The following is a 17,234-nucleotide window of genomic DNA, read 5'->3' as shown; positions in this document are numbered from 1 at the left end:
GACCTTCTTCAGACTGCAATTGATCAAACAAGTGAACACACGGGATTGCCACATATAAGGAGATTCCATTTTCAATCAGGCCATGTGGATAACTCTCAAAAGAAGGATATTCTTTGCCACACAAAAATAACTTTAAAATGTAATGTCAACATTTAAGAATACCATTTCAACAGTTAAACGGAGACCACCTCTCGGCATCCTTCTGTCTTCTTTCCCCATTTAGCAAAAGAGGGAGGGTAAAATGGTGACTCCTAACTCAAACAATATCAAAACGATGTAGTATATTTGCAAGGAAACATGGCCTGTTTCCGTGCTGTAATTGTTATATGGTTATATGGTTATATGGTTAAGAATACCATTTCAACAGTTAAACGGAGACCACCTCTCGGCATCCTTCTTGAAGCGTTGTGAAGCGTTGTGTGTAATGTTGCCCTCATATTGTGGGGTGGATGTAACCTAATGAAGAAACTATGTAGTAAGGTGCAGTGTAGCTTTATGCAATGTCTATTTCTAGGCATCATTTTCAAAAATAAATTGAGAAACCCTCCTCTTAGATGCTTACTCTGAATGCCATTGACAAGGTCAGCATATAATGTTTGTTCTAAATGTCTTTGGGAACACAAACTACTTTGTCAACCTACTAGAGCGAAAATATTTCTACTGTGTTGTTAAATGGAGTCTTTCAGTGTTTTGACAAATAATGGCAATGGGTCTGCATTATGTTTCCATTTATAGATAGTATGTGACATAGTGGTACCTGTAAGTGGGGGAATTTCCCATCTGGGAACACTTTCCATTACAGCTCTTACCATGATTATTTCCTCATCCCCAAGACTGAAGAAGATTTTCAAAATAATTGTATTATATTTTATTTTCTTAATTCTTAATTTTCTTTTATATTAGAAACAGATTACATTGTATTAAGTTACAAGAAAATTTACACGCTGCTTTCACAGTGCATATCAGTAATAAAGAATTTCCACAAACTACAGTACAATACTTTCATCAGCACAACATCCCTAACATGTACTTTAGATTCAGTTCCAGCACCATCGTCTGTCCCAAGTCTTCAGTAAATAGCAGTCCTGTTTGGTCTAATCCATGTACAGTCTAATGCATCTTCTTGACATGTTGCAAAATATTGGTAAATTAGCACTGAAATGTAAAGATATATTTCACACCAGCAGTTGAAATAGTCTGCAAACATGCATGGGTTTTGGGGAACAGGGGACTATAGAAGAGAAAAACTCCCACTGCTCTTCTAAATTCACCAGTCAATTGTGTGTTCCCAGAATAGATTAGTGGTGCGTTATGCTTTTCAGAGATTTAACGCTTGATTCTAAAGAGAAAAGTAACTGCTGGATTAAATCCAACAGGCCTTGCGCTAGCAAATATTACTTTAACACACAAGAGGAAGGGAAGCTTGTGACTCGTGCAAAAGTGTTGAGTCCAGGCATTTGTTAAGAGAACTGGGTACCATGCCTTGAATTCTCTTCTTGAATTTTATAAAAAGCTGGAATCAAATTGTTCTTGGATAATTTTTCCCCTTCCTTATGCTCCATCCCCAGTTTTCTGTGACAGAAGCTCTCTTGAGTTTTAGAATTCCCAACAAAGCTAAAACGTGAGACATTCTTTTGCAATGTCTCATTCAGTCACAGCTCGGATTACCGTGAATTGCTATCACCAGTAATAATCTGATCACTGCCTTTCAGTCAAATATTATGCAAAAGCATTTGCATTTATTGAGATTATAATTTATTTTCTAAGTTTGTCAAATTCAAGATTAGACCTATGAAATACCTCCTTCATTATCATGTCTATCTTTAGTAGCTTTTGCTTCACTCATGGTCTATTCGAATTTTCCTACGCATTTGGTCCAGGCTTCTACAAATCAATAGAAGAAGCTTAATCTGAGAGATTGAAAATAACTCAAAGTTAGAAATCTCACCAGAGATCCCTGAGGGACTTCCACAGATAAAATACCCTTGTGAAAAAGCATTTTAATATAAAACTAAAAAATGATCAACTGATTTCAACATTTATCCACATGAATTGCGCGAGAATCAAGAATTCCTGTTCTTCGAACAGCATCAAACCTCTAACCATTGGCATCATGAAAGCATAGACTTGCGCTAATTCCACAATACAATGCACCCGACTGGGAGCACAGATTGAAACTTCAGGGCTGCAATGTTATTGCCTTATCTCTAACCTGTATACCCTTTAAATGTAATTTTCCATAGATAGCTTACAATTATGGGAATAGCCCTTATATTTCATGCATCCAGAACTTTAACAATACAATTGTGAAGGCAACCCATCAACTTGCACATCACTGCATATTTACAAACTTGGCAGTATTTCACAAGATACTTTCCAAATAGCAATGTTTATTTGAAAATTAGCTTAAATCATTGAAAGGTTATAGATATGTTATAAAACAAATTTACTTAATTGAAATCGTTTGGTCTCAGGAACTCCAAATTTGTTGTCTCAAATGTTGTATACATTAAAGTACAAGCAAACAGTTTTAATAAACTGACAGAGGCACAGTCTAATAGCTTCCATTCTCACCACCGCACGCTAAACACTCAACATGGACACGTACTGCGAGCATTTGACTGTGAAACCTGAACTTTACTATCTTTTTTCTGCACCGCTTGGAAAGTCAATGTTTTTTGTGCCTTCAGCTTGCATGCAAGAGACATAAAAATGGATTCCACGTGGTCGCTTTCTTTTGGATCTTTAGCTGACGTCTCAAACAAAAGCATGTTGTTGGCATCTGCAAAGCGGAGCGCGACATTGGAAGATACCTGGATCTCGTTGGTGAGATCGCATTTGTTACCGACCAGCACCCGTGGCACACTGGGTGACACTGAGTGGTTGTTGCATTCTTGAATCCAAGCTTTCAGGTTTTCAAAGGAGTTTTGTTTTGTTACATCGTACACAAATACCACAGCGTGTACATTTCTGTAGTAGTGTTGTACCATACTTTTCCTGAATCGTTCTTGTCCCGCGGTATCCCAGACCTGAATCTGAACAGAAGAAGAAAGAAGTTATAGGAAATGATGGTGGGAGTAATGTTATATATTTCACTGCTACAATGTTCTCTCCTCTTTTGAAAGAAGTGTTTCATTTCCACAGAAATCTTCTAGTAGCAGATGTGAATGTATGGAAGAAGATGCTGGTGGGGTCAGTTCATAAGTTCATAAATTATAGAAACAGAATTAGGCCATTCGCCCCATCAAGTCTACTCCGCCATTCAATCATGGCTGATCTATCTTTCCTTCTCAACCCCATTCCCTGCCTTCTCCCCATTACCCCTGACACCCATACTAATGAAGAATCAGTCAATTTCCACCATAAAAATAAATGATGTGTAGCATATAGAGACGGACTCTATAAATGCACAAGCACTTTTACTGATTTATCCTTACTGACCAGGGTGAGAGAGATGAAATATAACAAAAAACATGTCAACGGGAAAAAAATCAAGTCCAAATGCATCTCCAAAACTGCTCGAAGAATGTAAAATCAAATGATTTTGAAAGTTAATGGCGGTTAAGTAAGAAAAGATAGCAGTTATTTTACACTTCATAAAGACTCTACAAAAGAGCAATGAGGTGGCATTAAGATAGATGATGCTGAAAATAGTGGGCGTCAGTCACCATTTACAAAGGGAGAAACAGAATTAACATTGTATATCAATAGAAGATAGACACAAAATGTTGGAGTAACTCAGCAGGACGGGCAGCATCTCCGGAGAGAAGGAATGGGTGATGTTTCGGGTTGAGGCCCTTCATATTGTTTAGCAATAACCTGGCATCAGAACAGGAAGATGTTGGGGAAAACAGCTTTTAAGCAAATGTTGAGCCAATAAATGTCAGAAATACCTTTATTGGTACTGGCTTAGAAATAGCTAGTGGATAAACCAATAAAAACCCTATTGTTTGTCACCCTCCATCAGAATAATAAACATAGCACAGAGAGAAGATCAAAATGTGACCTTCCCTATATTGTGAATTATTTTTGTTGTTGTTTCAAAGCAACGATTATGACCTTCCAACAGCTGGAATCCATACTGTCTTTACTGGAAATCCTTGAAGATTAGCGCCATAAAAGCAATAAAATATAATATATAGATCTATGGTAAAAGCAATGATACATTACTTTTGGAGTGTCTTGTACAGTTCTTACACTCTATTATAGCAAGGTATTAAAGCAACTGTGTGCCTGACAAAAAATTAACAGAGTGGCATCAATAGAAAACATAAATATATAAGGAATGACTTAAGATATGAGAACCTTTTCCAATACAGGAACAAAAAATGCACATTTAATGAGAAAAGAAGTGTTGCTGGATTTAATGGAGAATGGGTGTTAACTCTTCAGAGCGCATCAGTGATGAGCAATCATTAACTTAATGCAATTATAGAGAATAGAAGTTGGTACAAGTTTCATTGAAGAATTGCCAAAGCAAAATCTGAATACCCTGTCATGCATCAAGACAGCATTGAGTCAGATGAATGATTATCTTTAAGAGATCCCGCAAGATGAAGAGGCCGATGACAGGTTCACCAATGACATTTAAGGAGGGTGTACACATTATCTGTTCTGCACCATCCATGACATTTATATATTGAGTGATTAGGAGCATCGTCTCTTAAAAGCCTTATATTATTTCAAAAGGGTAATTGAAAGATCCCCATGTTTAATTCAAGGGCTTTGAACAGAAAAATACTACAATACCGCTATTCTCTAGGTTATTGAATTAACTATACAGCCTTCATCCTGTACTCCAACCCTGCAATTAATCCTTTTTTCATTGTTACACTATTCCTTTTGAAATTATTGCTGCCATTCTGACCATCAGCTCATCAAATATTATTTTTTTAAATGGAATTTGTCAATGATTCAGCACATAAAGCACAATGTCCAAAGAGATCAATCGAACCATAGGAACAAGGGTACAAAATTTCATCTGACCCATTTGGATAATTTTCTTTGCAATGTTGCAGGTTGAGAGGATATCTGATATACTGGTAAGTATATAAAATTATGATACGCATTGGTAGAGTAGACAGTCAGAATATTTTCCCCAGAGTGGAAATGTCAAGGATTAGAGCGGATCGCTTTAAGATGAGAGGGACACAGTTTAAAGGAAATGTTCAGGCAGGTTGGTCAGCACTGGGATGAAGAGCCTGTTTCCATGCTGCCTGCTGAAAGGTTTTAGCACAGAGAGTGGTGGGTGACTGCGGGCAGATACAATAATGCCATTTAAGAGGACTTTAGATATGCATATGGTTATGCAGGGAATGGAGGGATATGGATATTAGTTGAGGGGAGACCTGGTATGTATATAAAATTATGAGAGGTATTCTGAGAGTCAGCAGAACAGATCAGCTTAGCTTGGCATTACGTTTGGAATGGACATTGTGGGCTGAAGGGCCTGTTCTATATTCTATGTTTTGTAGCTAAATGTCATTCAAACAATTTTTCAAATCTTAAGCCTTAGCACTTAGAATTTATTGCATTGTAGTATTTAGGTTGTTGGTTTAGTTTTAAAAGTCATTCGTATATGGAGAATTTCTGTATTAAGTGCCAAATGGATTTGATTCTTTGTGCTAGGAATCTACATTATATCTACATTTGTGAAGCAGGAATCTTTTAAAATTAAAACAGTGAAAGTTCAGGGTGAACGTGTTCCATTAGGATGAAACATAAGGACAGGAGGTCCAAGGAATGCTGAATATAATTTTTTTTAAGTGAAACATAGGGTGGCACGATGGCGCAGCAGTAGCGTTGCTGCCTTCCAGCGCCAGTGATCAGGGTTCGATCCTGACTACAGGTGCTGTACCTTCTCCCTGTGACTGCGTGGGTTTTCTCCAGGTGCTCAAGTTTCCTCCCGCATTCCAAAGAAGTACAGGTTTGTAGATTAATTGGCTTATGTAAATTGTCTCTAGTGTGTAGGATAGTTCTAGTGTATGGGATGATCGGTGGACGGCGTATACTCAGTGGGCCGAAGGGCCTGTTTCCATGCTGTAACTCTGAAGTCTAAAGTGTAAGATGGTGGATACTGAGCGCAGAAAACAGAATATAAAGAGTGTGTGGGTGTGGGTGTGGGTGTGTGTGTGTGTGCGCGCTCGTGCGTGCGTGCGTGTGTGGAGGGGGGGCACTTAAAAAGGAAATTTACGAGGAGTAGGAAATAAGGAAGATCCCAAGGCATTTTGTGAATACATTAAGAGCAATATAGTAGCTGGAGAAAGAGTGGGATTGATTAGCAACAAACAGTGTAATCTATGTGTGGAGCCAGAGGATGTGGAAAAGTTCAGAAATTAAGAAGGGTCTCAACCCGAAACGTCACCCATTCCTTCTCTCCAGAGATGCTGCCTGTCCCGCTGAGTTACTACAGCATGTTGTGTCTATCTTTGGTTTAAACCAGCATCTTCAGATCCTTTCTACACAGCTCAGAAATGAATACTGTTCATCTGCTTTCAATATGAAAAAAATACATTGAGGCTGGAAATTCCAGTTAGTACAGTGACATTTGAGGGCAAGCTAAGATTAAAAAAACAGGTATAAATCCTCAGAGCCCAATGAGATGTATCACAGGCAGTTTTGGAAAGCAAGAGGTCTTGCTGAGGTCTTGATGGAAATATTTAAATCCTTACTGAACACAAATGAGATATCAGATAACTGGAGGACATCAAACATGGTATCTTTATTCAAGAAGGGAACAGGGATAAGCCACATAATTGTAGGTACTTCTTTTTGCACTTCTTATTAATTGATGTACATGAAAAATCAGATAGTCCCAGCACTCATCCTAGTGGTACTCTGTCGGTCACTAGCTTGTATCACAAAAGTGGCTCCCATTCATCACCCCTCTTCCTCCTATTTCTACCCAAGCCCAATTTTCCAACTTGTTTGGGTCTCATGGGCTCTAACACTTCCTTGTCAAAGGCTTTATTGAAGTCCACTACATTTTGGGTTGAAAGGCCTGTATGACGACATGATTTCATACTGCACAGAAATGTGGTGGGTGGGATTATATTAAATAAACCAATGTTATAGAGGATAAATGGAGTCTGATGAATGGTTTTGAGCCACTATTGTCATCAATAATGCCTGCATTCTACAGTAACCATTATATTAATCCTGCTCAAGGCACCAAGAGCAATCTAAGAAAACTGAAGAATGGAGAAGCAAGGATCTGCAGATGCTATTTTACAAAAAAGCCACAAAGTGATGGAGTAATTCAGCCGGTTGGGCAGCATCTCTGGAAAACATGGATAGGCCATGTTTAGGGTCGGGGTCCTTCTTCAGGCTGAACAGTCTGAAGAAGGGTCCCAACCTGAAGCATCACCTATCCATGTTCTCCACTGATGCTGCCTGGCTCATTGAGTTACTCCAGCATTTTGTGGCCTCACTAAGAAAAATGAACACTGACCACATCATTTAAATATAAATAGAATCACGCCATCTGGCCATAGATGGTTTGAGATGCTGAGCTGCTTCGTATAAACCAGTGTCAAAACGTTTTATGCTTACAACAAAAATAATGTGCTAGGTTCTGCAGCTTCCAACGCCTGAGTCATTGTTGCTTAGAATAATTTTTGTACACAACAGGGGCGGCAGAATAGCGCTATGTTAAAGTTACTGCCTTACAGCGCCAGACACCCGGGTTCGATCCTGACCACGGGGATATGTCTGTAAGTTCGCCCTATGACCGCGTTGGTTTTCTCAGAGTGCTCCGGTTTCCTCCCACACTCCAAAGACATGCAGGTTTGTAGGTTGATTGGCTTCTGTAAATATCCCTATTGGGTTGGATAGAACTAAAGTATGAGTGATCGCTAATCGGCGTGGTCTCGGTGGGCTGTAAAACCTGTTTTCATGCTGTATCTCTAAACTAAACTAAAAGGTGAAAGGAGTAGTAAAGTGGATTTATTCGCCAGAGCAATTGAGTCCAATATTTGCCAACAGCGAAGCCAAAAAAACAATTTTTTTAAATCCCTCTGTTGCAGTTCCCTTGAACTCTGAACTTTGAATGGTGTTGTTTTGAAAAAGCACGATGGGATCAGAACTATATGTTCACATACAGCTTAAACCTAGTCATGGCTCAGTCTTTGACTAGCTGCAGAAAAGCTGCCTCCTGACAGAGCTACTGGAAATGGTAAGTAACATGCCATCAACTGATCAATCTGAAGAAGGGTTTCGGCCCGAAACGTCACCTATTTCCTTCGCTCCATAGATGCTACTGCACCCGCTGAGTTTCTCCAGCATTTTTGTGTACCTTCGATCTTCCAGCATCTGCAGTTCCTTCTTGAACACAACTGATCAATACTTGTTTGACTGATATACAGGGCTCGTATTGGCTCTGTAATTGGACAAATCTAATCTCATATTTACAGCAAAATGTAAACAAATTCAAGTTGGTGGGAAGGAATACATGGCGCTATTCTAGCGGCCAGCATTACTGTAAACAAAAGCCTTACCAGGCAGTTGACTAGATACTGAACTGTCCTGTAGCTGTTCGGTCATCTGCAGTCCATATACATCACCTAGTCTGTACAATATATGCCCACGCTGCAATTGAGAAATGACTGCAGTCTAATAACTGCAACAGATTCCACCATTATGGGTAATCCTGTTATGTAAATAGAGATTTTGGTCACTTGGCTTAAATGATTGCGCCAACATTTCTCTGAGAGATAGCAGGGTGCTGTGGTAGTGAGAGGGAAGATGTCCAACTGACAAAAATGTGAGGTGTTTTCCAAAGAGGAAGCAATATGTCAAGATTTTGCAGACAAAACTGCTGTAACAGCAATTAGCTTTTGGCTTTGTCAGAATTCACTCCTTGGCTCTGCTTTGGTTCAAAGAGTTGTTAGTTAACATTCCAGTATTCTCCCCATTCCCATGTCCTTCTTTTTCTGGATTCTCCAAATACAATTGAACTTGTAGACATTTATAAAAGATGAAATTATTTACTGCACAATTCTCTCCCCTCAATAATCAAGGCGGGGAACTGCTTGCATGGAGGTCTGAAGATACAAACTGTAATATCAAACTGTACCTTACCACAGTCTCCGGTACAAGGCTGGGTGCGTTCCATCACTGAGCTTTTGGATCAGATCCAAATCTGATCGTTGTCTCTGTACTGTACAGATCAACCTGTTGAATCTGAATCTGAGATCAACCTGTTAATTTTCTACTGAAAATTGTGTTATGTTTTAATTTTGTTTTTGCAAGTCAACAAATCAGTAAATCGTTATGGTGATAAAATGATTTAAATTTAAATTTGAGATATAACAAAAATTTAAACATAAATACATATATACACATAACTACACAAATACATAAATACACAAAAACATAAATTTAAACAGGTGTGAATAGTCGAATACTAAATACTAGAATCAAATACTAAATGGCAAGGTTTTAAGGTGAGAGGGGCAAAGTTTAAAGGATATGAGCAGGGTATTTTTTTTAAACAGAGGGCGGTGAGTGCCTGGAACACATTGCCAGGGAAAGGAATGCAGGGTTATGGTCTGAGTTCAGGTAGAAGGGACTAGGGGAGAATAAGTGTTCGGCACAGACTAGAAGGGCTGAGATGGCCTGTTTCCGTGCTGTAATTGTTATATGGTTATATGGAAGGCGGTTGTAGCAGATATGTTAGTTGCCTTGCTTTTGGATAGGCATATGGTTATGCAGTGAATGGACAAATATGGGTTGTATGCAGGTAGTTAAGAGATGATATTGGCACAGACATTGTGGGCCAAAAGGCCTGTTCTTGTGCTGTACTGTTCTTTTATGTTTTAAGGCATACAGTATCTCAGTCAAACACATGGTTCACATTCTGCTTTCCTATGTCCGGGATGTTATTCCTACCAGTTCAACAAATGGCACAATATTCTAGTGGCTCTATTGGATCAACTGCTTAAAACTTTAAATTTAACAATATTGAGGCCAGTTCATTGGCTATATTTAAGAGGGAGTTAGATGTGGCCCTTGTGGCTAAGGGGATCAGGGGGTATGGAGAGAAGGCAGGCTTACTGAGTTGGATGAACATTTCAAATTTAAGAAGGGCCGAATGGCCTACTCCTGCACCTTATGTTTCTATCATGTATCATCACAATTAACTACTGATTTGTTGACTTAAAAAAAAAGTAAACTTAACGCCAGTATCAGTAGAAAATTAGCACGCTGATCTCATCCAAACGTTTAGTGATGGAATGAATCACATCTACTGCAGTGAAGATTCTGTATCAGACAGTTAAAAAGCAATAAACTTCGGAAATCTGGAATAATCATGGCAAACGTTGATGCAGTAGCAAATGTAGAGAGGGAAATATTTCGTTGATGACCCTCCTTCAGAACTCAGTACATTTTCAAAACAGCCCAGGGTAGAGGGTTGTGGGAGGGTATATGCATATGGACATATGGATATGCAGAGAATGGAGGGATGTGGAGTATGTGCAGGCAGATAGGATTTGGTCTTGGCATCATGTTCGGCATAGACATTGTGAGCTGAAGGGTCTGTTCCTGTGCTGTACTATCTGATGATCTATGTTCTATTGCCATGCATTTAAGCTGCATCAGCAAGAGGCAGAGAAACCATTTTTTTCTGCTGGCTCTTGAATTCCTTGGAAGCCACCTTGTACTGTGCTTAGTGATCATCCTTGCACAATCCTGCACCTATGCAGGACCTCAGGAGGTTGTTTTATGTTAAATATGCAATGTAAATGCTTTGTGTAATAATGGAATAACTTTTGACCAAAATACTAACTGTGTTGTTCGAATTATCCCAGGTAAATTTAACACAGACATAAGGTGATCTCAACAATAACCACGCCCTTCCTCTATCCACAAAACAGATCAGCTTCATTCAAAATAAACAATAGTTGAATTTTTCCCACTTTTGTTTGGTAATACAGCCCATTGAGAAGACACAAAATGCTGGATTAAGTCAGTGGCTCGGGCAGCACCACAGGAGAACGTGGAACAAATCCATGATGCTGCCTGACCCTCTGAGTACTTTGTGATTATTTTGTAGACCATCATCTGCAGTGCCTTGTTTCTCCAAATGAATACCTGTTGCTAAGGCTAGCCAATACTTTTAAATCACAACAAAAACATAGCAAATGCGTATTTAACGATTCAAGTTATAAATCTCAGCAGAATTCGGCAGGTCCAACATACTTTAAAGCAGCTGCCAGGTTTAGTTAGCCAGTCCTCTCACTAATGATCGAGACAGCTCTCTGCTCAAAAACATAGGAAATGACATTTCAAATGATGAGCATTTTCTGTTAGTAATTAAATCTAACAGATGGTTATTGAGCCTCCAGGGAATTGAACACATGGGGGTGGTCTGGCAAAGATCTCGCTCAACCAGATCCATTCAAACGCAGGTGACCTGTAACTAACCCCAGAGAGAGATTGGTTGCTCGGTCACCAGGAACACCGGGAAAACCACTCTTCATTCCACAAACGCCATTTCTTCCATCAGACCTTGTGCCGGTTTGCCAGCTCCATCAACACCAGCCTCAAGAGTCAAGGGTAACGAATGCTGACAACACAAGAGGCAGCCTTCCCTGTAACAGCATAGGTGGTTGAAAAGGTAAAAATAGGTGTAAAAATGATTTAAATTATTTCTTATAATATAATGCAATCTCATTAAATAAATTGATTTTAGTTTTGTTTAATTTAGTTTATTATTATCATGGTATAGTGAAAAACCTTTGTTTGCCTGCTTTCCAGTCAAAGAAGACTACAAGAATACAATCAAGCTGTCTACACTGCACGGATAAAGGGTAAAGGGTACAACATTTAGTGCAAAATAAAGTCTGATTTAAGATATTTCAAAGGCCTCCAACGAGTAAGTAGAAAGGCCAGGGCCATACTGTAGCTGATGGGAGGACCGTTCAGTTGTATGATAACAACTGGGAAGAAACTGTCCCTGAATCTGGAGGTATACGTTTTTCAAACTTCTGTTCCTCTTGCCTGATGGGAGAGAGGAGAAGAGTGAGTGACCAGTATGAGACTGGTCCTCGGTTATGCTGGCGGCCTTGCCGAGGCAGCGTGGTGTAGATGGAGTTTACTCTTAATGATGATCATTCAACGTCATATGACTGGGGTTACAACCATCAATCTTTCAAATCAACATTTCTTTAACTCTATTCTGGCAGTGCAGCTGACAATCTGGGGCAAGAAAGCTTTGTGCTCATGCTGTCTAGGTACTCATGCACTTTCTTCAGCTGCTCACAGTCAGAGTTTTCTGCATGGAACCTACTAACACACAACCGGGAGTAACGACAGTCACCACAAGGGTTCATATTTAGAAGGCAAACTCAACAGTGGCCATATTTCATGTGACTGTACACCATGTGAACGATTCTCCAATAAGAGAGCAAGCAGACAATTGGCATTCTTATTTCTTGTTTCCATATTGCTGAGAGGTGTTGAAAAAAAAATCTTTCTTATTTTGCTTTCAATTTTCCACCTAACTACCATCCAAGATCTCATCACACTTTTTCATCGCAAAACAATTCTATATATTTTAGTTTCATTTAAGCTCAAAGAACAGCATGATCTCAATAAAATGGCTTTGTTGTTTGGCCTCTGCCTAATCGCTGTCTACTACTGTTGGTATACCGTCTGTTAGCAAACAGTGATTCCTGGCAAACTCCAGCTTCTCCCTCAGACGGCAACCAACTATTTACCCTGTCCCCCCAGGAAGCATAGAGTGCTGAAGAGCAAAAATCCATGCTATAACCAAACAGTAATAGCATGTAATCACATCCAGCCTCTCTTTAAGTGATTGTAACAACTGAAAATAGAATAATAGAATATAACAGAACAGCAAAGAGAACTGTTTATGGAGAACAAGGTGCACGTGCAAATAATCAAATCCCAGTAAACAATATCTTTAAGGAACCTTTATAATAGTTGCCTTTATGGGAAAAATTGACTCAAAATTCTGCACACGAATGAAGCTATTGTCGATACTGTTTATATATCCAAAAGGGAAATTCTGTACTACATGCTGGAAATCTGAAATAGAAAACAGAAAAAATGGGAAACTCAGCCGATCATGTAGGGTATGTGGACAAAGAAACAGAGTTAATACTTCATGTAATGAAAATCGTCAATCTGAAATTATCACTCTTTTTGTCCCTCCACAGATGCTGCCTGATGTACTGAGCAGCAGTTTGGATATCTACTATCTTTATGCTAAATCTACTGATATTTATAACTGTGAAGGAATTGCAAGTTGAGTCTACAATGTTGTGCCTTAAACAGTTGTTGTTGGTACGTTGCGTTACTTACCTGCCAGATGAGAAACATCTTAACAGTAGAATTACAACCAGACCCTCATGTCCTGCTACTATGGAATGTATATTCTGTTTCATATTTTTCCTTATCTTAAAATATCTTTGATTCCGCACATCAAGAATGAAGAGGCCTTAGGTTCTCATTTTTCTTCAGAACTCAAGACTTTGATACCATCTATCAGGCCTTGTCTGGCTCCTAGCTGTAAATATCCTTTATTTATCTCAGTAAACAAATACCTGCCAAAGAATGCAACGTGTAACTTCACCAGAAGGCATGGTAGTTTCAGCGTGGCCACAACATGCTGGAGTAACTCAGCGGGTCGGGCAGCATAGAAACATAGAAAATAGGTGCAGGAGGAGGCCATTCGGCCCTTCGAACCAGCACCGCCATTCATTGTGATCATGGCTGATCGTCCCCTATCAATAACCTGTGCCTATCTTCTCCCCATATCCCTTGATTCCACTAGCCCCTAGAGCTCTATCTAACTCTCTCTTAAATCCATCCAGTGACTTGGCCTCCACTCCCCTCTGTGGCAGGGAATTCCATAAATTCACAACTCTCTGGGTGAAAACGTTTTCTCTCACCTCAGTCTTAAATGACCTCCCCTTTATTCTGAGACTGTGGCCCCTGGTTCTGGACTTGCCCAACATTGGGAACATTTTTCCTGCATCTAGCTTGTCCAGTCCTTTTATAATTTTATATGTTTCTATAAGATCCCCCTCATCCTTCTAAACTCCAGTGAATACAAGCCTAGTCTTTTCAATCTTTCCTCATATGACAGTCCCGCCATCCCAGGGATCAATCTCGTAAACCTACGCTGCACTGCCTCAATCACAAGGATGTCCTGCCTCAAATTAGGAGACCAAAACTGTACACAATACTCCAGATGTGGTCTCACCAGAGCATCTTTTGAGAACATGGATAGTTGACATTTTGGTTCAAGACCTTTCTAACAAAAGGACACAAAGTGCTGGAGTAACTCAGTGGGTCAGGCAGCATCTCTGGCGAGTATGCCAACCACACCAGTATGTTATTGGGCTATAGTTACATTTTTTCTGGTTTGAGTGGAGCAGTCTGATATGGAAAAGAAAAGGAGAGATGACCCCCAAAATTCTCATCCACAAATTAGATGATCAGATTATAAATATTGAACCTAAATTCATCAAGTTTAACAGGAATACATTATTTTGATCACACATCTGGATTAGTTAAACCTGGATCACATGGATCAATTTGCGCAGAGTATTAATTACTGATCTGAATAAATCGGTTTTCAATGTAAAAGGATCCAACGCTGGGAATTGGCCTGGGGCCTCTCAGCAGAGCATGATCCCGAGAAGCCTTGTGGGAAAATTGGAGATGTAGGCGCAGTTCCATATTCTCCACGGTTCAGCAGACTGTCAACACCTGCCAGCATAACATGTTGGAGCATTTACACAGGGCGAGGTGCCGTTGACTGAATGATCCTCATTTTGGGAGCGGGTTATAATGAAGATATCCCCGGGGAAAGCTGGCATGTCTGCTAGTGACTGCTCCCACAGAGATGCGAATCGACACCAATGCACGAATACTAGTCTAGACTCGGTGATTATTTTTTTTTAACAATTTTGAGTATCAACTGGTAGATGCAAGGGGCGGCATTAATCGATTAATGTCACCTTGGACAATCTATTACATTGCTGGTTACCTTGATCGTTTCTCCTTCGATAGACACGGGCTTCTCTCGGAAATCCACTCCGATGGTGGCCTCAGTCTTATCGGGAAACGTCCCCCCGCAGAATCTGAAGGTCAGGCACGTCTTCCCGACATTGGAGTCCCCGATCACAATGATTTTAAATATCCGCGCTTGCACGGACAGTTCCAAAGACGATTCGTAGTCCCTGGTCGTCTTCTTCGATGTGAAGCCCCGGGTCTCGCCATTCACCGCCACTTGATTTGCCATATTGGAATCTTCTTTGTGTTAACAAAAGTGCAACCAATCTTCAGGAGAAAAAAATTATTGATTCAGGGGCAAAGGGAGCTCACATCCATCGATAAAAAACAGAATTGACCGTCAAAGGAATTGTCCTTAAAAATTAAACACATAACATTTGTGTCGGGGCTGAGATTGTATTCATCAGCATCCTTGCAATCGGGGCGATCCTTGTGTATTTTTCCTTCCTCGGTTTGTGTGGACTGAATAGGTTTTGAGGATAAAACTGGGACCAGTTTCAGAAAGCTGCTCCTTTATCCCTCCTCTCGCTCCCGGCGCCTTGTGTGTGTGTGTGTTTTTTGTGCTGATTAATGTGGCCACGCAGTGATTGATCAGGTGAAACTGACGCAGTGTTGGGAGCAGAGCGCTGGCAACAAGACAAAGCACAGCCTACACAGCAAGGAGGCAGACAGACACCGGATCACTTACAGCATTACAGCTAGCCGTGCATCCGACGCTCTATTACATCTCTCTGTACCTAAAGCAATCAGAATTAATTGTTGAATTGCATATTCGATACTTGGTTTTCAAATGAAAATAGCAACAGGAAAACAGTATGTCCACTTATCCTCTGAGTTGCCTATTCTGGATGAGCAATCATGCTTCGCTCACATCTCCAACCTCTGCTCTGCTCCCCTCTACCCTCATCACTAACCCGAGAAAGAGAGATATTAAAAAGGAAGTGGGATGGCAAAATGACCAACCAATCCCGGCAGAGGATAAAACAAGCCCCGGAAGATTCTGACACTTGGGTATCTTTAAGGTTCCAATGTGCTTTGTCCAAAAATGCACCTCACATATTCTGGGCCACTGCAATGAGAACGTGGTTTCAATTGTATTAACCCACCAAGTTATTTGTAAATTGAATCTGGAGACTATGAACAATACTTAAATCATAATGACAGCAGGAGTTAAACATACACGGAAATGGTATTACATTTTAAATGTAGTTTTCTAATAAAGGAATGGCTGATGACCGGACGTAGATCCACCGAATACTCTGATGACTCGAAAAATTGGAGGTGATGTAAGCTTGAGCTATGAATAAAGCTATGCTGTGTATCATTCTCGGGCCGCGCTCACTCCACCCCTTTCCGTCCTTTCATTTAAATTAGGAAGATGACAGGACTGAAGGCGGTGCTTAAAACAATATTGATTTTAGTTCCCTAATGAAAACGCCAATTGGTGTTGGGATGCAATTCTAAGTACACCGAGTCCAGTCAGTTCATGTACATCGTACAGGCTGATAAACTGGTGTTCTTCCGCAAGACTTTGGCAATTATAGTTTTTTTCCCCATAATTATCTTTAATCTAACATGACGTTTGCTATTACAACAAAACACTGCCTATCCGGGTATATTAAATGAATTATATTTAGTACAAAGAAATAGTGATTATAATCTTTGTTAATCATTGTGCTCTTTGAGATTTCATGAGTGACCCTCCAATCTAATGCGGTGCATCCTCTTCTCCTCTTGCGTTGCCGTGTGGTTTCTCTTCCTCTTGGTCCTACTGTGTGTATGATTTTTCTCTTTGACTTTACATGACAGCTAACAGCCAAAGTTATCTTACCTGTTGTCATTTCCAATTCTCGACAACACGTTTAGCTTGTTATCAGTTATATTACTTTTTTTTTCAAACTGTTCCATTCCTTAGCACCTTTGATATTTCTTACACAGACTGAACTTTTCTTTGATTTTTTTCACATAACCAACGTTATACTCTCACCATTATTTTGCAGTAGTGATAAGGGTACCTGCTACTCCTCCATTGTTTGCAGTCCACCATTTCACTTGCTTTGGGTACCATATTACATTAGCACATTATTTGTACATACAGAAGATAGACACAAAATGCTGGAGTAACTCAATGGGACAGGCAGCATCTCTGGAGAGAAGGAATGGGTGTTGTTACAGATCAAACCCCGTCT

The 17,234-nt window shown here is 39.9% G+C and overlaps 1 protein-coding gene across 1 annotated transcript; it reads right to left on the bottom strand.

The window, feature by feature from the left end:
- Positions 1–414: 414 nt before the first annotated feature.
- rab33a (RAB33A, member RAS oncogene family) lies at positions 415–15,771 on the bottom strand. Its single transcript, XM_055643737.1, has 2 exons — positions 15,020–15,771; positions 415–3,035 (listed from the first exon to the last, which is right to left on the bottom strand). Exons 1-2 carry the CDS (start codon positions 15,272–15,274, stop codon positions 2,592–2,594), a joined length of 699 nt encoding a protein of 232 aa, XP_055499712.1. The 5' UTR covers positions 15,275–15,771; the 3' UTR covers positions 415–2,591.
- Positions 15,772–17,234: the final 1,463 nt, after the last annotated feature.

This window comes from Leucoraja erinacea, chromosome 12, assembly GCF_028641065.1.
Source record: "Leucoraja erinacea ecotype New England chromosome 12, Leri_hhj_1, whole genome shotgun sequence".
In the NCBI taxonomy this organism is placed as follows: Eukaryota; Metazoa; Chordata; class Chondrichthyes; order Rajiformes; family Rajidae; genus Leucoraja; species Leucoraja erinaceus.
The sequence above is the reverse complement of the archived record's forward strand: the minus strand, read 5'-3'. Positions and strand labels throughout refer to the sequence as shown.

Coding starts and splice junctions, on each gene's coding strand:
- rab33a (XM_055643737.1), bottom strand. CDS start 15,274: ATGGCAAATCAAGTGGCGGTGAATGGCGAGACCCGGGGCTTCACATCG. Junction 3,036..15,019: donor TCGAAGGAGAAACGATCAAG/GTAACCAGCAAT, acceptor TCTTCTGTTCAG/ATTCAGGTCTGGGATACCGC.